The sequence below is a fragment of the Colletotrichum lupini genome, chromosome 5 (assembly GCF_023278565.1).
Source record: "Colletotrichum lupini chromosome 5, complete sequence".
Classification (NCBI taxonomy): Eukaryota; Fungi; Ascomycota; class Sordariomycetes; order Glomerellales; family Glomerellaceae; genus Colletotrichum; species Colletotrichum lupini.
In genome coordinates, this window is record NC_064678.1 from 4,878,492 (window position 1) to 4,906,474 (window position 27,983).

Sequence of the window (27,983 nt, forward strand, 5' to 3'; positions counted from 1 at the left end):
ACCTCCGACGCACGGCTTACCGTTGACACCTTTTTGTTCACTACTTAAACTATCCCGAGTCCCTTCCCCCACGTTTCGGCAATCTTTTCGCGATCTATCACATCCAACTGTCAATCATATATACCATCTCGACTCATTCTACACCAAGTATCTCTATCCTATAACCACAATGGGTCTCGCCAACGGTACGTGACTCTCCAACAGGATGTCTCGGTCTCGGTCTCAATCGTTCCCAGCACTGACTCTGGCTGCTTTCCTCTAGACAAGTTTCCTTCCTCGGCCGCCTTCGACGCCATCAACGATGCCCTCGGCTCCAGCGAGCCCGACCGCAAGGACGCCATCAAGCAGGGCAACGCCATCTTCGCCTTCACCCTGAAGAACTCTGCCGGCGAGACCGACAGCTGGCACATTGACCTCAAGGAGAAGGGCGCGGTCGCCAAGGGCACCGGCGAGAAGCCCACCGGTATGTCACCCGCGCGTGAAGTGCCTCCCTCTCGAATACAGCCAGTCAATACTAACCTCGACTCAGTCACCCTGTCTCTGTCCGACGCCGACTTTGGCAACCTCGTCCAGGGCAAGGCTAACGCCCAGAAGCTCTTCATGTCCGGCAAGCTCAAGATCAAGGGCGACGTCATGAAGGCCACCAGGATGGAGCCCATCCTGAAGAAGGCCCAGTCCAAGGCCAAGTTGTAAATGTGCGTCGCAATGGATATTGCGTTGTTGGTAATACCCTGTATCATAACCTACCAGTTGGGCCGGCAAGTAGTGCTGGCACCTGGATGCGCGCCAAACGTAGCGTTGCCGTAGGAAATGAGACCATGATCAATCAATAAGCGCCTTGACAGTTATTCGTTGCCGTGAAGTTGACGGGTCATCCATTTGGAAAGTTGCGAGAGAGTCGGTAGTGTTAATTTATCAGTTTATTCATTATGGTGTACGCCGTGGGGAAAGCATGTGATAGCCTCTAAGACCGACTATCGTAGCGGGACATTGAAGAACGAAAGAATCTCTCGACGTCGGGACTGAACTATGGATATGCCCTCGGAAAAAAACAGGCTGGCACTCTACGAATGTCAGGCTTTTTTTTAAACGGACGTCCGATGCGCTTCATAGATCATCATTGTTTCCGTGACTTCGACCGCAACGTCAACGGTGCTGGACCTCAGATGGTGTAAATCCCCGAGTATTGCCGCCCCGAGTCAGGAGGCCCATCTGGGGTCGGAGCACCGGCGCCGCCATCTTCACGTGCATTCTGGGCTCCGGCCGTGGTGAGCCGGATCTAGCCAATAGTTGATTGGATACTATTAACCGTATGGAGAACAAGCCTGCGATGACCAGTCGATGCCCTTTATATGCGTACCCATGACTTGAAGAGTGCCAGCGAGTAGACATGGCTAGATTGTGAGTATCTCGTGAGCGAGGCTGCAGTCCGATTTGGGGAACCGTGTTGCCCTGGTTTCAGTGTCGCAGTCGCACCAGCCAGACATACGTCTCTTGGTGCAGACGTAAAAGGGTCAGGACTGCAGCAGATTCGAAGGTGTGTGTTGCAGTCAAGCTGCACACCTGTCTCGTATGGTTGGATACGGGCCACATGGGGTGAGCTGACTCAGCAGACTCGAGGAAAACGCCTGGGCCAGCGAATGCTCCGTCGTACCAACGTTAATTACCTAAGGTTCATTGAGAAGGTACCACTGGGAAGGTACGTAGTGCTACTCATAGCTTCCATTCGTTCGACTGGTTGAAAGCTGGAGGATCGTGACGCGGGACCTGAGGAAAGACCGGGTTCTGGGGAACGCCCTAGGAAAAACTGCAAGCGCCGACCACCAAACAGAAGCGCCCAGTCTCTGTCGCAGTTGCACCTGCCACTTCCTTCGTACTTTAGGTATCCGCAACTTGCGACCAATTGAGGGCGGTGAAGCTGGCCTGAGGTTGAGTGACGGCAGAAAACTGACCCACTCTTTCCCGACCGTGCTCGCGCCCCCCTGCACTGAGGTGTGGCCTGGTTTTTTTCCCAATAGCTGGCCCCGTCACCCGTCGCCCGGTCGAGCCACACCAAAAATCATCCAGCACCAAAATCTTCCTGTGCTTTTGCCAGCCAGACTACCATCAAAGGCGTGTTGGATGCGCTGTTCAGCATCACTTTCTTGATCGCTGCGCCATCGCGTTTTGTTGCAGTCGAAGCTTCAGCCATCATTGAGCGTTTTTCTCAATCCAATCGCATCTACCCTCTAGCAGTTACTTCTCGCAGTTGCGCCTGCTTTCCTTTCCTTGCCCGCCTGGCTTTGTCTGCGAATCCTGCGTGAATCGAGACGCGACTCTCCCCCCGAGACCGAGTCGACCGGCGCAAACCTCATCACCAACGACTAATTATAATCCAGAAATCGATTCTTTGGTCGTCGCGCATCATCATGGACCAAAGAAACAGCACCCCGCGGCCCCGTCCGTCGCTCAAATTCGCGAACCGTAGCTACCAAGCTTCGCCTCTGAACCCGAACAAGCGACTCGGCACCCCCAAGACTGCTCCATCGCAGAGAGTCTTGAATCGCGACCCCATGCCATCGAGCAACCTCAACGCGAGCACCATCTCCACCGCGAGCAACCTCTTCCGCTCCTCTACTCTGAGCGCAAGCTCCAACACTACCCCCTTCGCTCCGAGCTTGCCTGCGAGCACCGCCAAGAAAGTCTTCGCGCCCGGCGCGACTCCGGCTTCTCAAAAGGTCTATCGAGAGAACATCGCCCAGGCGACTTCTCGCGGCATGGCAGCCAAATCGACCTCGGCCGATCTCTTCCAGATGCGCATCCCCTCCCCGCCTCCCGAGTTGTCTGGCGAAGTTCTCGCGCGAGATATCCCCCCTGAGCTCGAAGCTAAGGGTACCGTGTACGCCGACCAGTATCTCAGCCACTTGGTTCCGGCCGAGTACGACGACTTGCAGCGCCGTCAGCTATTTTGCGTTCTCGATCTTCGCCGCCTGAAATATGCCGCCAACGAGATCTTCACCAAGAAGGATTGGAAGCTCAACATCATGAACTTTGCAAAGGAATTCGAAAAGAGCCGGAGCTTGATTATGCTCAGATATGGCTTGTACGAGTTCAAGAACGTCAAGCCCTCAGAGGAGGTTTTAAAGAAGTGGAGGTCCGCACATGGGTTGCCTGAGCCCGAGGAGGAAGTTGCGGATGCCAGCCCATCCAGGCAGACTACTCGTTCCAAGCGCAAGGCTGAAGACCAGCTGACTCCCAAGGACGCGGCCCTTTCGTCCGCGTCTCCCAATAAGAATAACAAGAGGCGCCTTGTGGACAGAGAGGATGAAGAGCCGGCGACGCCGGCTACGGTCAAGAACAAGAGGAAGGCAACTGTTGAGGATGAGTCGGATGAGAACCAGCCCAGCAAGTTGCAGAAGTCTACCTCGACACCCTCAGCTACCAAGAGCATGTTCGAAAAGATTGCCAACAACCAAGGCCCTTCTTCAACGCCCAAGGCCGCACCTGCCCCTGCCTCCGCCCCCAAGGCTGCGGAAGCCAAGCCCAGCAGCCTCTTCGGAGCGGCACCCAAGCCTGCCAACAACGACCTGTCGCGCTCTGTTTTCGAGAAACAGCTCAAGCCTGCCCAGGCATCCAACATCTTTGGCTACCTGTCTGATGCTAGTTCGGCAAAGAACAGCGGTGTGGAGGCCGACGCAGAGAGTGAGACTGATTCCGATGACGAGGCGGAACCCAGCGTTGCCGCTAGTGGTGGTGCCGAAACGCCGTTGGGCCAGCCAGCGTCCAACCTCTTTGGTGCTAAGAAGCCTCTATTCTCTGCTGGCGCCGCGACTGCCCCCTCCAGCACTTCGTCCGACGCCCGGGAGACTACGCCCTCCGGGACTAAGAGTCTGTTCGACCGCGTGACTAAGGGCAACAATGGACAGCCTCTCCGCGCGGACTCGGCTGAGCCGGCCCCGGCCCCTGAAAAACCAGCTTTTGCGCCGGCCAAGGAGGCTGCTCCGGCCCCGGTCAACGCCACCTGGAACCCCAACTCCCCGATCAAATTCAATGCCAACCCTGCGCCTAGCAATGGACTTTTCGGTGCGTCCACAAACGGATCGAGCTCCATCTTCGGTGCTAAGCCTACAGCTCCTGCAGCTCCTGCATCCAACTTGTTCGGCGCCCCGAAGCAAGATGAGAAGCCCAAGGCCGAGAAGCGGTCTGCTCCTGAAGAGGACAAGGGCGCGGAGTCCGACAAGGAGAACGACTCACAGCGCCCTTCCAAGTCCCCCTTTGGCGGCTTCTCCGGGTTCCAGTCGAAGCCGTTTGAGGCACCCAAGAAGGACGAGGCAGCTCCCAAGGCGGCTGCTGCGCCGACCTTCGCGTTTGGTGCTTCCGCTCCCAAAGCGGAAGAGCCCAAGCCTGCCGCCCCAGCTTCAAACCTTTTTGGTTCCCAAGACAAGCCTGCGGGCTCCGTCATGCAGTCATCGACACTCTTTGGCGGCAGCAAGCCTCAGGAGACTCCCGCCCCCGAACCGGCTAAGCCCCTCTTCGGCGCCAGCACATCGAGCACTTCGACTCCTTTCCAGTCGAACCCTCTCTTTGGTGCCCCGGCACCCGCGTCGAACACCTCCAACCTTTTCGGTGCTAAGCCCAATGACGAGGGTTCCAAGGCCCCGCAGTTTGCTCCCGCGCCCACTGCGGCTCCTGCCTTCAGCTTCGGCGCCAGCAAGCCGACCGAGTCCGCTGGTTCTCCCTTCGGTGGTAGCCCCATGAAGCAGGATGGCCCGCCGGCGAAGAGACAGTTCAACGCACCCGCTCCCTCTGCCCCGGCCGCACCATCTGGTGGCATGTTCAACTTTGGTGGATCCCAGAGTGCAGCCCCAGCTAACCCCTTCGGCGGCGCTGCGCCTGCGCCTCAGACAAACGGCGGCTCTAGCGGTCCTCCAAGCTTCGGCTCTGGCGGAGGTTCATCCTTCACCTTCAGCGCCGGCGGTGGCGGCACGAGCTTCAACAACCCCTTCGCATCTGCTAACGGCGGCGGCTCGGGTTCTGCTCCCGCGCCTTCGGCCGGCGGCATGTTTAACTTTGGTGGCGGCGGATCTTCCGCCCCCTCGACCAGTTCTACGCCGTTCCAGTTTGGCGGTGGCTCGTCCGCGCCTGCACCTGCGGCGGCAAGCAGCAGTCCCTTCCAGTTTGGAGGCGGCGCTCCCGCTCAGCCTGCTGCCCCTGCTGCCTCGACTCCCACCTTTACCTTCGGTGCCGCTAATGGATCTGCCAGTGCTCAGGCACCTGCGTCTCAGAAGCCGCTCTTTGGAGCGTCAACCCCGGCGCCTACGAGCAACCTCTTTGGCGGTGCCAAGCCTGCCCAGCCTCCCTCTGGTGGTATGTTCGGTAACCTGAACCCCCCCGCGGGTGCCTCTACCACTGGCACTAATTCACCCTTTAACTTTGGTGGTGCCTCCAGCCTAGCTACGACTCCTGCCACTGGCACTCCCGAGCCGACTACGGAAGCCGACAAGGCCGCTGGTGGTGAAGGCGACGATGCTGATGGCAAGCCTCACGAGCAGCTTAAGCTTACTGAGGGTGGCCCTGGCGAAGAAGACGAGGAAGTACTCCACGACGTTCGCGCCAAGATTATGAAGTTCATTCCGGCCGGATCCGAAGAAGACAAGGACAGCGGCGACGATAAGCCCAAGAACAAGAGCCCTTGGTCAACCAAGGGTGTCGGCCCGTTCCGTGTCCTGAAGCACAAGAACACTGGCGCGGTGCGCATGCTGCTGCGCGCGGAGCCTCGCGGGCACGTCGTGCTCAACCGCTCTGTTCTGCCTTCTGAGACATATAAGGCGGACAAGAAGTACGTCAAGCTCACGACCTCGAACGAGACGGGCAACGGCCTCGAGACCTGGATGGTGCAAGTCAAGACGGAGGACTTTGCCAAGGCGCTGGCAAGCGCCCTGGAGACCCACAAGTCTACCAACGCCAAATGAGGTCAATGATGGAAACGTAACTGAAAGGGATTATGGAAGAATGCCATAGCATGTGTTTTTGTTTTTTATTCTCCGTTATTTGGTCTGAATCTTATACTAGACGGAGAGAAAGTGTATGTCTTGTTTGTCTGTAACAGACATACATGTGATGGAGTGTTGGGGTTTCGCGTAGCGACACAAAAAAGAAAGGTAAGGCATAGCATTGCTCTTTTGGCTCGGCGTTGGGACACTATTTTTGTTATTTTGGTTTTGTTTTTCTTCTTCACTCGTTTCCTCTCGGGGTTGCCGGGGATTATGTGTACTGCGTATCCTCACTAGGAGGGCGGATTTGTGAGGATTGATGGAGAGTGAGGCAGAGGCCGAGGCTCTGAGAGACAGGGCGAGAGGGAGAGGATCCGAATAAAAAGTACAGTTGTAGAAGTTACATTGGGAGGAATAAGGGAATTGTAGTACACTATCAAGGAAATTGTGTGCCCTGACTTGAAGTTTTGTTTCCCCGTGCTTACTGTGAAGTCGAGAATTGTATGTTGTCGGCCAGACTTGATTCCATTCGATTTTCAGCTTTGAAGACTGCTTCCTCTAGAAGTTTGAGACTTGCAAGTCTGCTTCTCATCGATGGTGACGGAGAAAAGCAGCCAGTATGGCCGTCCGTAGATCAAGAGCTCTCTCTGTTGCCGTGTATAGGTGCATGCTTCGGTGTAAATCGGATAGGCGCGTGCTTGAGAATGTGAATTCGAGCGAGCCCGCATTTACTGATATCTCGTTTGATGTATTCTTCCTTCTCTAGTTCCGTTTTCCTATTTAAGCATTTCCGTTCCACGAGTTGGATAGCGGACCAACCACATTCTGTCGTGCTGAGCGGTGACGCAGGAAATGAGCAATGATTGATATGTGGACTCTGGACGGCGAGGTTAGGTTAAGTTAAGCCCCCCTTTAAGCGAATGGATGTCACATGTATCATACCCAATAACTTCGGAAATGAAAATCAGTGTTTTGTATCGTCCGTCTGGCGTGACATATGCAATACGGAATAGGGGTCAAGAGCCGAGAGGTTTGGATAGGAACTGGGGTTAATTCTGGCCAGTGAGAGTCTGTCTTGGGAGTAGGTAAAGTGAGATGGTCTCCTTGGTTCCTTGTCTGGTCGTAGACCCCCGGGCACTTCGTCAATCAATGACTCCTCTCCGAGATGCAAGAAAAGAACACATGTCTTGCTTGGGGAGCTTACTACAGGATCTTTTGGAGGTGTCTTTATACTAGACGACCGGCCCCGCTGTGAAATAATTTCAGAGCAAGATGCCAGGGGACGGTCCTACTTACTTGCCTGCGAGGAAAATCATGTTAAAAGCACATCCTTCCTAGGTTATTAGGACAATAATCTCTGGTTTTTTTAGGAGGTCTTGCCAGAAGAAGAGTCATAATCTCGAGTATCTATCGTGGTTGTATGCTCTGGGATTGTCCGCTCTATATGCTTACGGGTCGAATCGCATCGAAACCGATTTACGGGCCAGCTCGATAGCTTTGCTGAATCCTTTGAGGTTCGCCATGCCCCTTGACAAGTTTAAGTATGATATCCCTGTCTCTTAAGTCCTGTTCTTCGAAGTCCCGAATAGAAATCGCCTTGGTTGATGCTATAATACTGGGTAAGTAAGTCAACGGTTCAGTGGCATCATGATCGGTTTGGTAGCTCCCTCTTTTAAGTAACGGATGACCGGAAGGTTTGATAGGAAGGCGAATCTTCCTAGTAGTATCTTATAGCAAACATCATCCGAACTAGCCCGAAGTTTAATATCTATCATATGTCCGTTGAAAGGTATTCCGTGTAGAATAGCACGATATAGCTGAGAGCTTTTGACGAGATGTGTGCTCCCTCCGCCAAAGTAAGGGACATCTCGGACTTGGTGGAGTAACTTAATCTCCTGCTCCTCTGCTGAAGTATACCTTGGGAAACTTTGCCACTCAGTGAGCCATCTTCTCACTGCGGTGGTTGGCGAAGAGATTTGCTACGAAATTTTCTCAACGCTTTTATATCAAGTGGTGACCCCTTTCCCAGCTGCCTCTGTCGCAAGTGTCTTCAATTCACCACCTTCCCTGTCAACCCAGTGGCTCTGCTGTTGTGGCTGATGAATAACATAAGACCTTAGCTTCAATGCCATCTTACTTTAAGGGTCTTATCACTATTCCACTCACCAGCATTCAGTCCTAAGAATCCATTCCTTCGCCCTCACAGCTACTTGGCCGAGATGGTTCCCGGCCAGTCACGCCACACACCTCCTTCCTCTCTCGTGAGTTAAAGTAAACGTGAGTTCTCATGCTAGACCTGATTCTTTTGGTCTGGGACAATGTAACCAGATGCTTGAATAACATGACGAGGAAGTTGCTAATCACAGAGATAACTAGGATGCCACAGACAAGACTCCGATAATGATGGCATAGAGGATACAGTTCGAGACTCGAGAGGCACTCCACCGGCTGACAGCCTTTTAACCCCAGCGGGTGTCGCTCATTGGACATACCTTTTTCTTGATTCAACCCCAAAGTCCGCCATACTCAAGGCATCGCTGTAGAAAGCCTATGAAGCCCTGGGCAGAGTACCACACAACGATCGACGCATCCCTACTACACTGGTGTCCCGGTCATGAAGCCGACGTCAAATGGTTCCATGCGGCTCAGTAAGTGTTCTACTGTGTGCAGGGAGAATTCAGCAGTCGTGTGTTCCACGATACTCCCAGATTGCTGTTGCCTATGCGGCACCCGAACGGGCTGAGATAGGCGATGCCGGATTCGAGTAACAGTGAGACACGAGATGTATGTAAAAATAAAACGTTCCGGTCACTGGCATACAGCCGAGATTCTCTCTTCATACCCATTGGATCAAGGGAGCTTTTTGGCCCCCGCAGCCTGATTTTGACGATATTCCTTCGCGCGCTAATTGGCTGTGATTCTGCGCGGTGCGACGTACACAATATGCAAGTAAGCACGCAGCCTGATGGCATTGGTGTCGCCAAGGGGGGGCTGGAACTTGGAAGGAACGTAGCAGCTGCGCGACGAAGGTACAGTCTTCCCGAATGGATCTCTTTTGATATTTAGTGTCGTCATTCGGACAGCCTGATATCACAAAACTTTGTTTTCAACTTCTAGCTCATCACTCAGAAGCAACAGAGCCCGCGATGTCGAAGAAGCATTAACTGAGATCTTTCAGTACAATCTTTGAAAAGTTGCGCACCGTTGACTGGCATCTGAGAGAAACCCAAATCCCGAGAACTCGCTTCGACATGGCGACAAATCATACTATGAGTATGGGATGGTCTTATTCAGACTCTGGCACTGGTTACTGTTCCTCTGTGCTTGGCTATTCCAACTCTGGCACGTCTAGTGGGGGTTACTACACTGACAGTCTGGATTGGGCCAGTTTCGTGTCCTCTATCTATGGAGCAGCAAAGAGTCCGGAGTACCCCATAATCACTGTCAATCTACCCAGACGATGGAACCACTCATCAGACAACTTCGATGCCCAGAAAGATTGTTACGACACGAAGGTTCTGTTCGATTACTCCAGTACGGGACGAAGCCCTTCCACTGCAAACTTATACGGATGCGCCGCCATCGCGACCTCGGCATTTCTCGTGCAAAGTGAGAAAATTGACACCGACTACAGCGTCAACAAAACGATATCAAAGATAAATTTGGACTCTTTGATGGCTTTTAATGCCACAAAAGTCTTTGAGCAGATTCTTGGTTGTATCGAAATTTCCTGCGCCGGAGGAAATCCTCTGGGAGAGTGCGATCCCGGCGTCGCGAAGCTAACACGGGGCCAAGTCAGAGCTGGTGAAATGGATAAGGTCTTGAATTCCCTCCAGGACTTGTGTTCCGTATTCTCAAATGGGCCGCAAGCCGACATTGCTGGTCCTGGTGTAAGTCCAAACTTGATACGAGAGAAGGGAAACCCTGTGGCTGATGACGTGGTAGATTGCTGTGTCCTATTACATACAGGTCGCATTGAGCATTTGGTTCTTCATCTTCTGCGGCCTACTCCCTCATCAGCCTGACTCCTCCACCTTTTTCGGCATGTTGCTTGCTTTCAGGTGGTGCTTCAGGCTTTTTCGAAAGCGCTCAGAGACCGAGATGGGCAGACTGCGCTCGACCTTCGCGCACCTGCGCTCGACTCGTTTCTGCGTGGCTTTGCGTTCAACCATGGTCGAGTTCCAAGAAACACAGGCATTTTTCGTTATGGCTATTGAGGCGGCGACCTTAACCATGGTCATCATGAACAAACAGTCTCTCGCCATCCGAGTCGACGTCGGTGCTGCCAAAGTCTTTGCGAGTGCCAACACGCTGCTGGTTCTTGTCACGCAAGCCATCATGCAACGCAGAGGCATGTACTGGTGGTATACGTTCGTTCTAACAGTCATAGTCTATGTCCTGTGTTCCATCATACAGATGCTCAATCTTCCGACGCCAAAGCTCGTTTCGGATCCGTCCCCTGAGTACGAGGCCTGCGGCGGGAGGCACAGCATTCTGCAAACTTGCACGCAGGCTGAATATGGCAATAACGTATACAGCAGCTACGTTTATGGAGTAAGCCCTGTAATACCAATAGTTCAATTTTCCATCTATACGTCAGTCATGCTCTTTTTGACGATGGACCATCTGAGCCATGATCCTCGTCTTAGCAAGATGATAGCCTCGACATACCACGCTCGGAGAGGGCGTGAGATTCGAATACCAGCTTGGGTTATCAAAACATTCTCTGTCTTGGGAAAGATTCTGTGGTTCACCTTGGTTACTGTGATGGCTTATACAGTGCTACTCAACATTGTTCAAGTGAATCGCTTTGCTGGAGACGCAGTAGGTAGTAAAGAACAGTGGACTTTTGGTCAGGTTGTGGCGGTTCTGGTCTGGGCACCGGTGCTATCCAAGTACATCTACTATAACATTTGTAAGTCCGACTCTCACATATTGCGATATGAAAATTATGATTTTGGCACAATGATTGACCTTTTGATTCTCCTAGTCGGCATCGAGCTCGGCGTTGGCAAGCGGATAGACGATCAGTACAAGGTTGTACTCAACAAAGAGAAACCGCCATCGACACTTTCCGGAGCACAAGGACAGTCTGATTCTTCGAGAAACTTGGTGAATCAAAGTAACTACATCAGATTAAGTAGTATTGGGGATGGTAATGAAGATCGGAGACCGGCCGGGGCGGAGACGAGGTCATTTTCGGGAGGGGTTAAGCGCAAACCGTTGCCACCTAGAACCAACACTGAGTTGCCCAGATGAGGTGCGTAGGGCTGGGAGCATAGCGGCCGGGTTGGACATGAATGCTACAGGACTTAATTAAGCTTCGATGTGATGCAATCTTTAACGATTCAAAGTTTTCGAGATGGTTGCCTTTGGCGAATGCGTCGACGTGCTCGTACTTAGCTGGCCCCTAGGGAACTCATGCTCGGGCTTCGAGATGTTCGCACGATGTAATCACGATAGAATTCACCGTTCTGTAACGGCTCTGAGGTGTCTGAACCATTCTGGCCTACCGGGAAGGTATCTGAACCTTGCCCTGGCATGCGCAACCATCGTCCGCGAACTTGAATCCCTTCCTGGGATTTCAATGATAAACTTCCGTGAAAACACCATGATGGCTAGTAATTTGCGGACCTTCTCGTGACTCTGGGGTTTCTTCAAAGCTTTCTCCGAAAATTGTCTTCCAGAAAGCTATATTAACGAGGCCGATTCTCTTCCAGGACCAGAATCTCATCAGTCTCTCAACCCAATACATCACACATCTTGTTCAAGTTGGTCGATCATCTCTCACTTACACACTACCACAACTCATCGACTTACATACCCAACTCCAAACAAACAACCAACCAACCAAAGTCTTCAAGATGCCTTCTCAGACTTCCACTCTCTACATCCTCACCCTGGCCCTTGCTGCCACAACCTCAGCCATCGCTATCCCAGTCGGGGCCATTCCCACCACTACTGGCATGACCCCCACTCCTACTATCAGTTCAGTCGTCAGCAGCTCCTCTACAATCGCCGTTGCTGCACCCTCTTCTTCGGACAACGCCCCATCTGAGGCAATGAACTGGAACTGGGCAGCAACCGCCCTCGACCTCATGAAGTCGAACATCAAGGGCAAGGAAGACGGTTCCAACATCAAAGAAGAGGAGAACATTTCTACTCCCCCTTCCATTGAAACCCCGGCTCTGGTTGTCCCAACCATAAGCAACACCTTCAGCACCCTGGCCACTCCAGCACCCAGCAGCTCCGCCATCGCCGCACCCACACTCACTCTCACCCACGACACCGCAGCCAAGGCCATCCCAACCGACGAGGCCGTGGCCTGGAACTGGGCCCTCCCGGCCCTCAAGCTCATTGAGAGCCGCGAGCTCGGAGACTCCACATCCTTCGCCAACCGCCGCACAGGTGACAGAGCCGACAAGGTGGACAACTCCCACGTCGTGGAGGACAAGAATGAGCAAGGTTCCGAGCCCCTCATGCTCGACGAGGCCGCAAAGGAGAGCATCAAACAAGCTGAACCTCCTTCCCTGCCGCTGCAGACCGCCAACCCCAGCATAGAGGAGCGAGTCGAGCCTACGCCCACTGCTGAAAACAAGGCGGACTTCACGATTCAGATTCAGACGAGTCTGTTCGAGACCGCCGCGACTCCGACGGCTGAGGCTCAGATGCCTACTGCCACAATCGCGATGGAGGCTTGAGACTCCTCGATGGGCGTGAGAGATGGAATGGAGGATCATTACTACTACAAGTAGTCGGTAGTCCCTGAGAAATATTCTTCTCAGTATGATAGAGTAGGAATACAGAAGGGATTGCTAAACATACAACCTGTGACCATGTTCTTGATGCTTACTGTTCCGTCAGGCGAGTAATTAGGGCTCGCATATCTCAACTCTTCCGAGTAAATATTTATCTCGTGATGATATAAAGGTCCAATGGTATTATGGATTCCCTGTTAACAGCGGGCACGCTTGAATTCGTTGGCAGTAGATGTAAAAGGAATCATTGTGTGTGTGTGAGTGAGTGTCTCGAGACCTGCCGATACGCGCGAAGCGGCTACCTCATTCTACCTCGAAACAACCTAAATCAGCAAACTCAACTCCAATCAAAACATCACAGGCCCTCAGCTTTCTTTTCTTATTCCACATTGAATATCTCGCTCTGGACAGATAAAGGTCTACGGAGATGCCCCTTTCCTAATAGGTATAATGGCAATACCAACCGACGTGTAAACATGATGGAGAGCAAAGGGACGTGGTCTTTGCCAAGTCGAAGACCATAGCGTACTTCAAAATCTAGACACCGACACTGACGAAGTTGATTGTGGATAAAGCGACCAAGATTCACACAACCATCCCCATTTTATACGTAGGCCGAGCCATTCGGCAAGGTCAATGTGACTGGGGCTTTCCTACCTACACACAAACGAGCTCACTTCGAAACGACCCTAAGAGATTCCCATCGAAGCCCCTCCTAGACCTGCAGAGCAGTATCCTCCCTATTCGCATGACTTCCCTTCCTCCATCCATCCGTCGGATCTCTCTTATTACTGACCCCCTTCTCAGCCCCAACCTTACCCCAACCGCCACCACCAGGCGTGTTGATGATAATCCTCTCCCCAGGCTTCATAGGCGCGCTATTCTTCGCTCCGAGATTAAACCTCCGCTCCTCATACTCCACCTCCTCGTCTCCCTTGGCCTCCCCAGCAGCACCCTTCAATCTCTTCAACGACTTCTCCCAGCTCCCCTTCTCAACTTTCCTCACCCACACATTCAATCCAGCCTCAGCGTCTTCGCCACCAGCGAGCCCATACGGTCTATACACCCGCCTCTCGCTCAGAATCGACACCTGCACAGGAATCCGGAACTCAATATCCCTCACGACGCCATCACCGCCCCGATGCTGCCCGTCACCACCAGACCCCTTCCTCAACGAAAATTCCCTCAAGATCACAGGATACCGCCTCTCAAATACTTCCGAGTCGGTAATACGGGTATTCGTCATGTGCGTGTGCACACCACTCGTACCCTCCCAGGTCGGTCCCGCGCCGCTGCCGCCCGCAATCGTCTCGTAGTACCCGAACCCCTTCACCTCCTTCTGCCCCGTCACGTTGCCGCCGAACCCGAACGTAAGGTTATTGCAGTCGCCCTGACTCGCCGCACACGCCTGGAAGGCTTTGAAGATGACGTCCGTCACGCGCTGGCTCGTCAGGACGTTGCCGCCTACAACCGCTGCGCCGTCTGATGGTGATAGGAGCGATTTGGGCGGAATCTTGACGTTGATGGGCTTAAGGCATCCCTGGTTCAGGGGTATGTCCTCCGAGATGAGACACCGAAGGCAGTATATGATGGCACTATACGTCACAGCCTCAGGGGCGTTGACGTTGCCGTAAACTTCGGGTCCAGTGCCTTCGAAATCAAAGACCGCCTCACCCTTTTCGGCATCAATCGTGACCTTGAGACGAATTGGGCTGCCATCGTCCATGAAATCCACTGCTTGTAAGTCTTTACCTTCGAATCGCTTACTGACTTCCTTCAGCAGGGTGCGGACGCACAGCTCAGCGTTGTTCTGGATGTGAACCATGTAGAACTGCACAGTCTCCTCGCCGTACTCCGCAATTAGGCCCTCAATCAGCGCGATACCTTTCTGGTTCGCCGAGACCTGGGCTCTCAGGTCATTGATGTTATCGGCTAGGCAGCGGGTTCCGCTGCATCCGGGGTATTGGGCAGGCTCGTTATACAACAACTCCGTCACTCTCTTTTCATCGAAACGTCCTTCGCTAACAAGCTTCTCGCTCTTGATTGCAGCGCCCTCCTGAAACAGCTCCTTTGAGTGAGGGGGCATACTACCAGCCGTGATTCCTCCGATATCCGCATGATGCGCTCTCGAGGCCGCGTAGAAGAGGATCTTGTCGCCCTTGTCGTTGAAAGCCGGCATCACGAGGGTGATGTCCGGCAAATGGGTGCCTCCGTAGGAAGGATGATTGGAAATGATGACGTCGCCCTTCTTCAAATCACCTTTCCAGATTTCGGCTTGCCGCTTGACGCAGGTCGACATCGAGCCCAGATGGACGGGAAGATGAGGTGCATTGGCTACGAGACCGCCCGTCGCGTCAAAGATGGCGCAGGAGAAATCGAGTCTCTCCTTGACGTTGGTGCTGACACTGGTTTTCTGGAGTGCTCTGCCCATTTGTTCTGCAATAGCCATGAATCGATGACCGAAAATGCTCAGCATAATCGGGTCGACTTCTCGTTCGCCTTGGTTCTTTGACGCCCTATAATCACAGGTCAGCTTCATGCTTTCGAATCAGTCTTGATCTTACATACCCATCTTCATTAGACCCTTCCTTCTCAATGTCAATCACAACGTGGGTATCAAGAACCAGCGCAGTAGCTTTTGGCGTAACTACGATGGTCTGCGTACCATCAGCGAGCATGGCAGGTCCCTTAATAGTCTCGCCGGTGCCCAAGTCCTCAAGCTTGTACACCGGGGTATCGAGTCGGCCTTCCTCGAAATACACCTGCTGTCGGTTATGCGCCTTGCTCTGCTCCACATCTGTGCGATTCAACTCCTTGAGCTGCTGGTCCACCGTCTTCTCCGCATGCCTAAAGCTCTTTCCAATACCGCGAACGCGCACGTCATCGACAATAATATCTCGGTCGTCGAGGGTGAACCCAAACTCGTAACGGTGCTGCTGAATAAAGGCCGTGCCAAAGTCCCATTCCTTTGCGTCCTTCTGCTCGTCCTGATCGGGCCTGATAATCATCAGCGCCGACTCGGTGCCGCGGTACCTCATGTTGAGGTACTCCTCAAACACGATTTCCTTCTCATCGAAGCCCTGGTCGCGCAATGCCTTGCGGGACTTGTCCTTGAGCTTCTCCATCTTGCTCTTCAGCTCGTCCACTGCCTTGCCGGGGTACTCCCAGACCTTGGAATCGGGCTCCTGGCGCTCGTCCACGACGTCCGCAAGTGCCATGCCGTAGGCTGATAGTACAGAAGAGTACCTATGGATGAGAATTTGCTGAATACCGAGAGCCTCGGCAATGGCAACAGCATGCTGTCCGCCGGCACCGCCAAATGTCGCCAAGCGATGCTTGGAAGAATCGTGGCCCTTGGCTTCCGTAATGGACCTGATGGGTCTCGTCATAGTCTCATTCGCAACGGTCAAGAATCCGTACGCCACCTCGTCGACGCTCATACTCTTTCCAGTCTCCTTGTTAACCTGGTCTGCCAGTCCCTGCAGGACCTTCTTGCTGGCCTCAGGATCAAGACCCTGATCTTCATTCTCGCCAAAGATCTTGGGAAAGAACTCAGGAAGCAAACGACCAAGGTAGAGATTAGCATCAGTCACAGTCGCCGGGCCCCCCTTTCTATAACACGCTGGACCCGGATGCGCGCCGGCAGACTCCGGCCCCACGACAAACAGCCCATTCTTCCAGAAAAGCATAGAGCCGCCGCCCGCTGCGACCGTGTTGATGTCCAGCTGCGGCGACTGAATAGTCACACCAGCGGTGGTCGTCTCAAACACATGCTCGTACCGCCCCTCGCCGAACCGAGAGACGTCGGTGCTCGTGCCGCCCATGTCGAATCCAATCACGGGGATCTTTGTCTCTTCATCGTACGACGTGATGGCGTATCCCACAACACCGCCGGCCGGACCGGATAGAATGGCTTTGAGTCCGGTGAAGTTCTCCACGTCAACCAGGCCGCCGTCGCTTTGCATGAACTCGCATCGGGCGCCCTTGGCACCTTCTTCTTGCTGAACGCTCCTCGTCCCCAGACCACCTTCGAATCCAGCCTGGAAACCCGAGATGTACTTTTTGATTGCTGGCGTCAGATATGCATCCGCGCAAACAGATGTCGCTCGCGAGACCAGCTTGATCATAGGCATGAGTTCGTGGCTGAGAGAAATGTGCTTGAAGCCAATTTCCTTTGCAATCTTGCCGACCAAGGCTTCGTGGTCGGGGAAGGTGTAGCCGTGCATTAAACACACCGCAATACTGCGGATACCCGAGTCGTAGACCTCCTGCAACTGACTCTTGATAGTTTGTGCCTCGGGACGCTGCAATATCCTCACAGCCTCCCCCGAGGTCCCCTGAACAAGCTCCTCTCGAGCTGCCTCTGGCGTTCCAGCCTTGGCAGACACTTCAGTTAAATGCCTCGTCGGGTCCTCCGCATAATCCTCCAGCGTAACGCGCTCATCAACCTCGACGACCCTCTCATATAGCACATCCGGCTTCCGAATCGCCAAGTCAAAGATCTTGGGCCTGCTCTGGTTGCCGATGGCGAGGCAGTCCTTGAACCCCTTTGTCACGACCATGGCGATCTTCTCGCCCTTGCGCTCCAGCAAAGCGTTCGTGGCTACGGTGGTTCCCATGCGGATGGAATCGATTCTCTTTGTGTCGAGGGCCTCGCCGCGGGGGATTTCCCTGCCGAGGAAGTGCGACATGATGCGCCGGATTCCCTCGAGGGGCGCATCTTCATAGTTGGCTGGGTCTTCGGAGAGGAGCTTGATGATTGTCTCTTTCCCATTGAGCTCGCCGACGCAGTCGGTGAAGGTACCGCCGCGGTCGATGGCGATGCGGATGCCGCGGTCTCGTGAGTCTGAAGCCATTATGACGGTAGACCTCAAGGATGTTGGGGTGAGTTCTCGAAGATTATTCAGGCAGGAGTCTTGGTTCACTTTTGCAATTGAAAATATCAGAGAGCGTCCTTGCAAGGCTGAAGCAGAGTTTGAAGAAGAGTTCAATGGTATAGACGAAGACTAAAGATCATGAATTGAACACGATGATCCGATGACAAATGATATCGGTAGGTATCGACGTCAACGGGATACCTACCTTACCTTACAACGGAGGGCATTGCCGATAAGATAAGGAGCTTAGGAGCTCCGCACCCCACTACTAGCGTGATATACCCCGCCTTCCGCAGCCGTGGAGCAGTGGGCGGTGGTGACATGCTAAGGTAGTTGAGTGGAGGCGTTCTTGCACTTCCAGCCGTTAAGGTAATGCAGTGGGGAAGCAATCGCATTCAAGGTGTGTATCGAAGTACTAGGGAGATAATGTACAGATATCAAAAGAAAATTAATTGGAATGACGAACTAAAAAAGAGTTCACCCACCCGGTGCTGAATTGTAGGCTACATCTCTTGGTGCTCATGCTGGGAATCGAACTCGAACTCGGAGCCTGTCGTCGAGTAGGCTGTTGGGCGTAGATATTAATTGTTGACCTTGAACCACTCCACCACCCAGCCAGTTTGACCTGACCCGTCGACCTAGACGGGCGCCTGCTGGCTGGTGACAGGATTGGAGTTGGCGGGACCTATATGGGTTTTTTGTGTATTCAGGTGGTGGAATATGCCATGGGATGAAGTGTGGGAAGGTACCTGGGGTATAACCTGTACAGCTACCTCTGTGGTCACGGGTTGGTATGCCATCTTTCTCCAAGAATACCTAATGCAAAGACGAAGAGTGTCCCTTACTTGGTTTTCAAGGGTGTTTCTTCTCGTCCCTGCCTCTGTTCTATGACAGTGCGACTAAGCAGAGGCATTATGGCTCTAGTTAACGTGAAGCAATCGTCATTGGCCAAAGAAGGCAGTCCATGAGATGTATATGTGCGTCAATTATTAAGTATGTATGTATAGTAATCTTGTTCTCGTCCCCAGTGATGCCAAGTTGCCTGGCATCGGTCGTTTCCATGTCTTTCAAGTCATATAGTCTTACAAACAGCGACTGCTCTGCGCTGCGCTCTCTCGTCTTCGTGTCCGATTGTTGGTACAAAAAGTGTGTATCGCGCCGGCGCCAAAGGGATGAAAAATGGTAGGGACTAGTGGGTGACGACCCTCACAGCCTGGAGCATCATGCCAAACATGAAGCCTCGCGCCACCTCTTGGATCTGAAGACTGTCAAAGATACGTCCCAATGCGTCGGTCGTCGCTGCCTGTCCCATAACGCCAGACAAAGCGGCCGGAACACCTCGTTTGATCAGGAGGTTGCGTGCCTTGATGCGCAGTTTCTCCTTCTCCTCCTCTGTCATCTCGGCAGGCCAGGTGGCCCGCTCCTCATCAGTCGGCATCGTATTCTCTCTCAGCTTGCGAAGGTGGTAAGCGAGTCCTTCGTCCTTGGTGTTGGCGTCGATGACGGATTCCTGCATCATCTTTTGGATCGCGATCAAGGACGGGTTTCCGGGTCGCAAAAGGAATGACTTTGCTGCAGCTAGCAAAGTTCGTCGAATGTTCCAAGCGGATGAGAGCGTGTACATCTCATTGATGATTGCGAAGACTAGCTCAACAGCCACGTTAGTTTCCTGCTCCTGAAGAGGAGAGTATTGTCGTGCAGGCTTCGCCTCCTTCTTCTTGGACTGCGTCTGCGGAAGACCCGGCGAAAGAGCCCCCATGGAGTTGCGCGGGGAAATGACTTCGTCCATCTTAGCCTGCATGTCCCCTTGGGTAGGCGACTGGTAGTCTTCAGGCATCTCGTCCGGCGGCGGAGGCAAGTACTGAAGGTTCATGACATCGAGGCTCGTGGATGAGGGAGATCGAAGGGCGGGTGACTGCAAAGGCGCCAAGCTCGAGGCTCTACTATGTTCGCGACTGCCAGTAGCACTTGGAGTGTTCCTCTCCCAGCGATCGGAACGAGGCTTGAGGCTGTCTGCCTCGGTATCGCCTCGGGGGTCAAAGCTAGGTCGTCGTTCCATAGGGGCGATCTTGCCTGGCTGGGTTGAGACGATCGAAGATCTTTGGCTGTCAAGACTGTCCCGGCCTTTCCGAGGACCCACTCCAGACGTCGGCGAAGTCAGTGCTGCGTTTAGACTGGTAGTACTGTCCATCCTTGGTGGTGTTCCCGTAGACCAGCGATGATTTGTTGTTTGAATTTCCGACAACGAGGATGCGGTGTTCTTTCTTGGGCCAAGACCGATGTTGTTGAACATGCCAGTCACGCCGCCAAACACTGCCTTGCCGCCCTCCATGGCACCCTTGGGACCCAATGTCAAGACGTCCAACATGTTCTTGCCAACCGTGTCCCATGGGAGACCTGACTTGGAGTTGCTGTGGCCGTGGCCTGAATCTTTCTCAAGGAAGCGTTTCATGCCCTCGCTCTCTGCGAGTGACTTATACCAACAGGCGTCCTTCACATAGCGCTCCAGTTCACCACGTAGCGACGCCCGCGTGTGCGACTTCCAGTTAGGAAGCGCAGCATGCTGCTCGGTAAAAGCTGTCACGCCCGAAATGTTTGCAATACGTCTCAAGATCTCGTGCAGAGTCTCAAAGTCAGAGTACTGCCTCACAATCATCCAGCCGGGGTAGTGAGACGAAGATGGCTCAATCTGAACCATGTAGTCCCAATTGGGCTTGCTTCGGATACGGTTGTTGTCGTTGCCATCCTCATACAGAGTGATGGTAGCGTTGTGCAGTGTCAGAGGAAGCTTGCGAGAGCTTTCCTCAGGAACCTCGGGCTCCTCCTTCGCGGGCGGCACGATCTGGTCAAAGTTCAAAAATTGGGATGCGCTCCCGCTAGAGGCGTGTTTGGATGAAGGCTGTTTCGGCGACGACTTCTGGCTGGAAGAGTCCGTGACAGGCGAGTGCATGCTTTCCCGCTTAGAAACGTCGGACTCATTCGACCCACTCGAACCATTCGTTGACGGCTTCTCCGCGAAAGACAAGGACCTCGGTGACAGCTCCCCGGGGGAAGACACAATGTTGCCCTCGGTAGTCTGTACTGTCGGTTTAGACGCCGAGTCAACGCTCTGTCGCGTCTTGACTCTCTTAGCTTCTTCTTCGGCGATCAGAGCGTTCATTCGCTTCATCTCCTCCATAGCTTCTTCCATCTCTTCATCAGCTTTGCTGAGCTGTTTCTTGTGTGAGACCAATGATCCTTTGCGGCGCTCGCGTTCCATATCTAAAGAGTTGCGGTTTCCCTTGGTCAGGGCGATGTTGCCGACGTTTCCGTCAATATCAATGAAGGCGTTCGCATTGCTGACCGCGCTGGCAGCGCTGGCAGTAGCTGCCTCGGGACCCGTCTGCATGCCAACGTCGATAGCCTGACTAAAGTCCGGTTCTCCGGCTTCCAACAGGTAGACGATCCAGGCATTGATCCACTCCGGCGACGAGCATGACTGTAAGGTCATCTCAAGAATGACTCCTGCCAGGATTTCCCGGAGGAACACGCGAGCAGGGTCGCAATTGTATGCCGACCGTTCCAGAAACCCAAGGAGGTCGTCTGCGACATTGTGGAATTTTGCAGCCTGTTGAGACCGACTCAGAAGGTTGGCCAGATTCGAGTTGGGGTTTTCTTCGAGGTACTTGGAGATGACCTCTGGGGCTGTCGAGTTCGGTTCGTTGTTCTGGTCGGTGAAGGCAGAGGACAACTCGGAGAGGAAGACGATGAACATGGACGACGCATTGGTCATGAAGTCGAGGAATGAATCGGCGGGTCGTTTGCGGTAGAGGTGGTTCGACACGGAGAGGAGGAACGAGTTGAGGAGTCTCCGACAGGAAAGAGGGAACGAGCTGTCCGTCGGAAGAATTGGGTTATACCACCACTTGACGTAGTCGCGGATGACGGCGTCCACCAAGCCAGTCAACGCCTCTCGCGTCTCGGGCTGGAAATCGTCGAATCCATGGATAAGTCGGTCTTCCTCCTCCTCGTCGTTCTTGGGTGGCTCTGCGATCTTGACCAACGCCAGGCGCTGAAGCACGTCAATTCCCTTCTCGCCTCGGACCGCCCGGGACACCTCTGGATGGCGCGCTTCGTACGAAATGAAGGCGACAATACCACCAAAAGCGCCGATCAGGACGAGCCCAACCTTTCCAAGGATGAAGTATGTCGAAGCTGCCAGGCCGACTGCAACAGCACCTAGAGTCTCGGGTGTCGCGGTCGACAAGAACTTGAGTACTTTGGTAACCAAGTCATCTTCTTCTTCAACCTTTCCACCCGGCTGCTGCGCTTCCGGAATGGCTGCCGCTGTTGTTGAGGGAGCAGAGGCAATTGTCGCTTTCTCTTCAGTCGCAGGGAGGATTGTAGATGGTGTCGTTGTAGTCGTTGCCGTTGTTGTTCCAGTAGCCGGGAGCTTCTCGTCGGCGACGGGAGATGCGCCGCCCGGTGGATGCACTTCGGCCGGCGTCGAGTCCATGTTTGCTTAGTTCGTCGGTCTATTGATTTCGGGGGCCGCACTCTCTCTCTCTCACATCCCTGGCGCTGGAGGTGAAGACCAAGCGTGCATTAATCGAGTAAAGTAAGAAGTAAATTCGAGAAGGCTTCTGACCGTAAGCAAAGAGCAAAAGCAGCAAACGGGGGTCGTCGTCAGCTGCAGGCGCAAGCTCTAAAAAAAAGTTGGCAGAGGACAGTTGGCCGACCTTTCCGTAAGGTGGTTTCTCGTCAGCCACACGCAGCTATGAACGGTAGTGTTTCGAAAAAAGTCCAGCAGAAAAAAAAAAAAAGGCGTGCGCCGACTTGAAGTGAACCAGAACCAGAATCAGAATCAGATCTCGTTTTAGGGGGGCCTAAGCGCTGATGGGACTGGGGGAGGACGGGAAGCGAATTCTTGTTGACGTCCACGGTGGAGCTTCTAGCAAATTGGCCCGCCTTGAATGGGAACGCAGATGTGCTCAAAATATTCGCCAAAGCTCTAGACTCCTAATTTTAGTGACGAAACCCCTGTACCGGTCCAGTCGCTAGTAGAAAATCCCCGTGTTTCTGGGCAATGTCTGTCCACTCTGTCTGCTCTGATTCCACTTGTTTGTTAAAACCGTCTGTCGGATCGTCAATAATTGCAGCATACTTGTTAAGTCTGTACTCCATAGGCATGGGATCATGAGCATTGAATAGGGGAAAGGGAGGGGCAGTGCGGTGCAGAATCAGATGGACAGATGGACAGAATATGGGGTTGAAACACATCTCAAGCAGCGGTGGAAGGACCATTCTGGTTCAGCTGGTTCAGGAGGCGGCAGATGCGCGCTCGAGGTGAGACAAGATAACGATATCCCTTGCATAGAGTGACGCGACAGGGTCTCAATGTTGGAGATTAACGTCTTTTAGTGCTCTGCGCCGCGAAATTATCCCCCAACTCCCTCCCGTCCTTGGCGTGCAACGTCTCCCCCGGAAAGTAACCATATCTTCCAAACTACCATCCTAGGAGGGCTTACCTAAGAAACCTGTGCTGTTGGCCATCACGTGCCCTCGCGTCACATGTCTATGCGAGGCCGATTACGTCACCTGTCCAAAGTCGCGGCAGACCACTTTACTCGACTGACGGCAACGCGCCTGCAGTGTCGTTGACAGCTCATTGTGCATGCGATTGACAACACATCAGAGATCCCGTCTCAACTTTTTCAGTTCAACTTTGATAATCGCGCTAATCTTTTTTCGCCTTACGTCAAGCCACTATCTCACCCACTATATCACCCATTGGTACCGCGAGTTTAACGAACATCCAGTCAATCATGCCATTCACCAAGGGTACTAAACGCGCTGCCCCACGCGACTCGCGCAGCGACTCCGAGGACGAGGTCATCACCAAGTCCAACAAGAAGACCAAGACCGCAAAGAATGGCGCAAGCACAGATGGAGTCGATAAGGATGGCAACCCTTTCTGGGATGTGAGTTCAATGTCTAACTTGATACACCTCGTAGCTTGGCCTCCTAACACGCCTCTCTTCCCCTTTACAGCTCTCCAACAAGCGCCGTATAGGCCTCTCTCAATTCAAGAACACCACCTTTGTCAACATTCGCGAGTTCTACGAAAAGGACGGCGACATGCTGCCAGGCAAGAAGGGCATCTCCCTCACGGTGCCCCAGTACGAGGCCCTTGTCAAGGCCATGCCCGCTATCAGCGAGAAGCTGCGTGCCATGGGCCACGACGTCGAGGACGTTGAGGAGGACGGTGGCGCTCCCACTGCCGTCGAGGCCCCGAAGCCCGCGGCCAAGGAGAAGTCACGAGCTAAGAAGTCCAACATCGAGGCCACTAGTGGCGAGGAGTCGGACTAGGAATCGGATTCGAGTGGCAAGGATGACGACAACGAGTCTGAGTCTAATGGGGAAACGGGAAGTGAACAGTTCGATTCGAGTTCGAGTTCCGAGTGAGGGCAAGGGGGCAGGCGTTATTGAGATCAAAAGTTGCGCGCTTCGTTCGGATTTGTTTTGTTGCTTTGTCCTGGTCATGGCAAGACAGGGTTTGAGGTATGAAAACGGAGTGAGGATATGAGGCCAACACGGTGTTCTAAGGAGTTGCAATAGCCAGCTAGCTGAGCTCGATGTCCACAAAAAATTCCGGATGTTGTCTGACTACATTTTGAGCATCCCCCCCTTCGAGTTCGTTCGGGAGGTATGCTTCTATGCTTCCTCAATTCCTCTCATTCACCCTCCTATCAGCCTCCCTGATGTCTGTTTGAGTGATCGCCGTCACGCAAGATATCGAGCTGGTTTTGGTATTTGCTATAGACCTCCCATCAAGCTATTACAACCAAGGGAAGATTCAAATTAACTCATGATAGACCCAAAGGGGCCGCGAGCGCGGAAGAGGGGCAGAAATCCGTAATAGAATCGTCGCACAGGAACCACGTTCTACTCATTCGTAGCTTCAGGCCAAAACTGCGATGTTGAAATAACGCAGCGGAGGTAGTGGGACGATACCGCTTAAGCAACGCCGGACATCCAGACAAAGATACCACAAGCCCATAATTCAGAAACGATTGGGGCTTTAGATTCAGTCAGATAGCTCGCATGAAAGGCCAAGGCAAAGGATGTTTTGTGCGAGAGGCTATGCATTTCTGCCATGAAGGAATCGCAGGTCAAGATTGGTGTGCGGAAGATGTGAGAAGAAATTCGACCCTCAAACATAAATGATGTACAACACTACGGTCTGGGATTTCGGTGCCAAACTAGCCCAAGTCCGGGGTTCCTCCAATACCTCATACTTGAAAAGACGCCTATCAAGCCTCCTGTCGAAGTAGAGCCAAGTCAAACTGCATCTGATGCTTTACGAATCACTTGAAGCTAGATTGTTTTTAGAAGATGTGTAATTCGTTCTGACGACGCTGCGTTACAGAGACTTGGCGCGGAAAGCGGGAAAGTGTCATAAAATTAAGGTTCTCTTGGAACATTCTCGAGAGACGTCGGTGAGGAAACACGATCAACCCCAGATGCTCACTAGATTCATGGAACAGCGGGCGTCTTCGCCAAAAGACTTGTTGAATACAACCTTTTGGAGAGAGAGAGAGAGAGAGAGAGAGAGAGATTTACCAGTGATTTTACACAGCAATCACCATCTGTCGTAGATCTTGAATGATATTTGCGAGAGCCATCTGTACTTATCTATGAACATAGATATACAAGTGATCATTCGCAAGGCACACTTATTGACTGGTACATTTGACTGGCGAGTTTCCTGCTTTCACAGAAACGTGTGCCATAGAGTTTGATTCGCAAAAAGTTAGACACAACAACATGTAGAAACGAAGGAAGAGTCCCTGTCAAGTCAAAACCCCCCGGTATAAGTCATTAAGAACCGGTATTCAAAGCCAGATATCCATTGACGAGCCTCTGCTATTCAAGTTGAGGCCGCGTCCACATGCCTGATTCTTCGTTACCAAGTGACTTATACGCCACCTTGTTGCAGAGGGTAGTCTGGTTAGCCTTCATGAACTACACAATAGCCAACATCAAAAGCGAAGACGTTTCATAGAGATACTGTACGCTGTCACGGCGAGACGAGGAACAGAAAACCCATCTCGTACCTGCCATGAGCCGCGTATCCAGCATTCGGAACGATTGTCATATGGCCCGCAACCGCCCCGGAACTCGCCCGTGGGAGGACCCCAGCCGGCTCCGTTGTGTCGCACGGAGGATTATTGTGGGAACACGGGAAGATCACGCCGGATGTTGACAAAATGTCAGTGTTTGCAGATAAGGCAGGAGGAACCAACCAGCCCATGCACATATTCCAGGCCCATGGCCTCGCTTTGCCCAGCGCAAATTAAACAAGACCCATACGGGATATCATCATCGCGCAATGATGAGCGAGGCATTTCCGTTGCAAGTACTCCGTGCGTCGTACCTGTTTCCGACCGAGGTTCACAGAAACGAGCTCCAGGCCTCTATTGGTGGCCTCAACGTTCATTCGCAGGCACATGCTTCCTCCTCTGCAAACATCCATCACCCGGAACCATTGAGAGTTTCCCTCCAATTTCAAATTTCCCAATTCCATGTTAACCCCCCCATGTCAAATGTATGATGATCCCGCAACGGTAATCATCAGCATTAAATTCACTAATACTAATTTTCTGGAGGGGTCCCCGTTTTAGTGTACAGGTTTTGGGGTCCGAAAAAGAAGTTAGTCGCCGGTGCTCCCCCGGCGCCCGTTGTAACCCCCCGCAATCCTCCCCTTCATTTCGTTGAAACGCTTCTTTTCTTTCCGTTGGAAACGGTTATCACAAAACGGCGTGTTGAATACTCTGTCCGCACTCTGCAGTGTAAGTACTTCTGCACTAAGGTCAGATCCATGTCCAAGGGGACCAAGACGATCTCGCCTAGTTTCAATGTTTTCTTCACCTTGCGCCACGGATGTAGGAAACATCTACGCAGAGAACACTGGGAAGTTAAAACGTTCAATGTTCACAATCAATTGCAAGTGCAGCAGGATATCTACTCGCTCCATTGCCTCAGGTAGTAGCATTCAGAAATAACGCATTCTTCCCCGCTCTGAACAGCTGCTCGTCTCCCTCGCGATGCGAAGTTTGGGTAGAACCCTACTCCCCTCCCATTGTGTCATTGGGCACAACTCAATGATCACGACCAAAGCAGCGCATCCGCGGCGTAGCCCGCGCACACGGCCGTGAGTAAGCCCGGACACTCCGATCCGCTGACCGGTGGCAGTGCGGCCGGAAGGCCCCTCCGGTAGACTGTAGGTGACGACGACGGCCGCGTCGCCCCCAATGTGCAATTGGTAATCTTGGTCTTAGCCTCTTTCTTCCTCCCTCAACCTCCCTCTAGCTGTTAGCCGTCTGAGAGACGCCAAGTTCGACCCCGCCAGTTCATGGCTAGAACGGCGTGAAAAGGCTCAGGTATACAATCAGAAAACGCACCAGTGGTGGATTGGAAAGGACCTTAGTGGTTGTGTGCTTAATCCCTCTCTCATCGTTATCGTGGTCACCGAAGAAGACGAAGCCAGCGTGCTTGGTACACAGAGAAGACTAATCTCCTTATTGAAGTTGCCGTATCCACTAAACACATAGAAGATAGGCTGTGAGGGCAATTCGATCAACTTGAGCCTTGATCTTCAAGACCTTGTCCTTGGGTTGAGTGTCTTCTGATGGCAGGCAAGTATGGATTGCGCTCTTGCGGCGTCAGCTCTTCCTAATGGCTTGTACCCTGTTTTGCGATCTCTAGGACCGGGACGTAATACTCTCATACCTAGGGAGCGCCTGTGACCAATAAAGGTATGAATACTCACTAGATAGAGAAGGGGGCTAGACGGGCATGTCTGGTTTACTTGTGGTTTTCCACGACGATGAGCTCTATGAGGTTACTGAGACGGTCAAATAGCAGAAACATATCGCTGAGAGATGCCACGACCGCCACGACCGCCCCTATCGTTCTTCATTTTGTCAAGTGAATCACTCTGCCCTGGCTTGTTCTTTCTTGGGAAGAATGTCGTGACGTGTAGAGGATAGTATTCAACCTCCTAATAATACAAATTTTTGCACTTTGGACGGTGCAATACAACAATGGAGTTGAAAGACTGCAGTCCACAGGATGAGTAGCCACCCTTTTCGACGTCGGCTTTTCGACCTCGTAGGGTGGATCGAGATTCATATTGAACCCGCCACCAAGTATAGAATACCAGCATAGGGATGAGGTTCTCCATCGTGGGTTTTGGCTAATCACACCCGTTTACACGATGAATCTCTCATCACTAGCTCTACTTGACTCGGTCGACTTATAATTAGGCAGCCATTTAGGAAAATAATTACGAACGCAAACACAGCTTTGCAATGTGATTGCCCAATCCATATCAG

At 52.9% G+C, this 27,983-nt stretch overlaps 8 protein-coding genes across 8 annotated transcripts; 6 read left to right on the top strand and 2 right to left on the bottom strand.

Annotated features, from left to right (window-relative positions):
- Positions 1–169: 169 nt before the first annotated feature.
- Positions 170–693, top strand: CLUP02_10875 (SCP-2 sterol transfer family protein; the record flags this gene model as incomplete). Its single annotated transcript, XM_049289847.1, has 3 exons — positions 170–185; positions 263–463; positions 530–693. The coding sequence occupies 3 exons, from the start codon at positions 170–172 to the stop codon at positions 691–693; spliced, it is 381 nt and encodes a 126-aa protein (XP_049146992.1).
- Positions 694–2,408: 1,715 nt separating this feature from the next.
- CLUP02_10876 (RanBP1 domain-containing protein) lies at positions 2,409–5,951 on the top strand (the record flags this gene model as incomplete). The annotated part of the gene is made up of 1 exon (XM_049289848.1): positions 2,409–5,951. The coding sequence occupies one exon, from the start codon at positions 2,409–2,411 to the stop codon at positions 5,949–5,951; it is 3,543 nt and encodes a 1,180-aa protein (XP_049146993.1).
- A 1,856-nt stretch (positions 5,952–7,807) lies between these two features.
- CLUP02_10877 (uncharacterized protein) lies at positions 7,808–11,231 on the top strand (the record flags this gene model as incomplete). Its single annotated transcript, XM_049289849.1, has 9 exons — positions 7,808–7,828; positions 7,885–7,910; positions 8,002–8,061; positions 8,149–8,233; positions 8,442–8,620; positions 8,647–8,736; positions 8,795–9,001; positions 9,151–9,862; positions 9,918–11,231. The coding sequence occupies 9 exons, from the start codon at positions 7,808–7,810 to the stop codon at positions 11,229–11,231; spliced, it is 2,694 nt and encodes an 897-aa protein (XP_049146994.1).
- A 605-nt stretch (positions 11,232–11,836) lies between these two features.
- CLUP02_10878 (uncharacterized protein) lies at positions 11,837–12,673 on the top strand (the record flags this gene model as incomplete). The annotated part of the gene is made up of 1 exon (XM_049289850.1): positions 11,837–12,673. One exon carries the CDS (start codon positions 11,837–11,839, stop codon positions 12,671–12,673), a length of 837 nt encoding a protein of 278 aa, XP_049146995.1.
- Positions 12,674–13,445: 772 nt separating this feature from the next.
- CLUP02_10879 (hydantoinase B/oxoprolinase) lies at positions 13,446–17,586 on the bottom strand (the record flags this gene model as incomplete). Its single annotated transcript, XM_049289851.1, has 2 exons — positions 13,446–15,246; positions 15,299–17,586. The coding sequence occupies 2 exons, from the start codon at positions 17,584–17,586 to the stop codon at positions 13,446–13,448; spliced, it is 4,089 nt and encodes a 1,362-aa protein (XP_049146996.1).
- Positions 17,587–18,796: 1,210 nt separating this feature from the next.
- CLUP02_10880 (uncharacterized protein) lies at positions 18,797–22,102 on the bottom strand (the record flags this gene model as incomplete). Its single annotated transcript, XM_049289852.1, has 1 exon — positions 18,797–22,102. One exon carries the CDS (start codon positions 22,100–22,102, stop codon positions 18,797–18,799), a length of 3,306 nt encoding a protein of 1,101 aa, XP_049146997.1.
- A 1,055-nt stretch (positions 22,103–23,157) lies between these two features.
- Positions 23,158–23,955, top strand: CLUP02_10881 (transcriptional Coactivator p15; the record flags this gene model as incomplete). Its single annotated transcript, XM_049289853.1, has 3 exons — positions 23,158–23,179; positions 23,350–23,567; positions 23,638–23,955. 3 exons carry the CDS (start codon positions 23,158–23,160, stop codon positions 23,953–23,955), a joined length of 558 nt encoding a protein of 185 aa, XP_049146998.1.
- Positions 23,956–25,981: 2,026 nt separating this feature from the next.
- On the top strand, positions 25,982–27,278 carry CLUP02_10882 (uncharacterized protein; the record flags this gene model as incomplete). The annotated part of the gene is made up of 7 exons (XM_049289854.1): positions 25,982–26,194; positions 26,438–26,531; positions 26,603–26,706; positions 26,767–26,800; positions 26,842–26,862; positions 26,959–27,144; positions 27,208–27,278. 7 exons carry the CDS (start codon positions 25,982–25,984, stop codon positions 27,276–27,278), a joined length of 723 nt encoding a protein of 240 aa, XP_049146999.1.
- Positions 27,279–27,983: the final 705 nt, after the last annotated feature.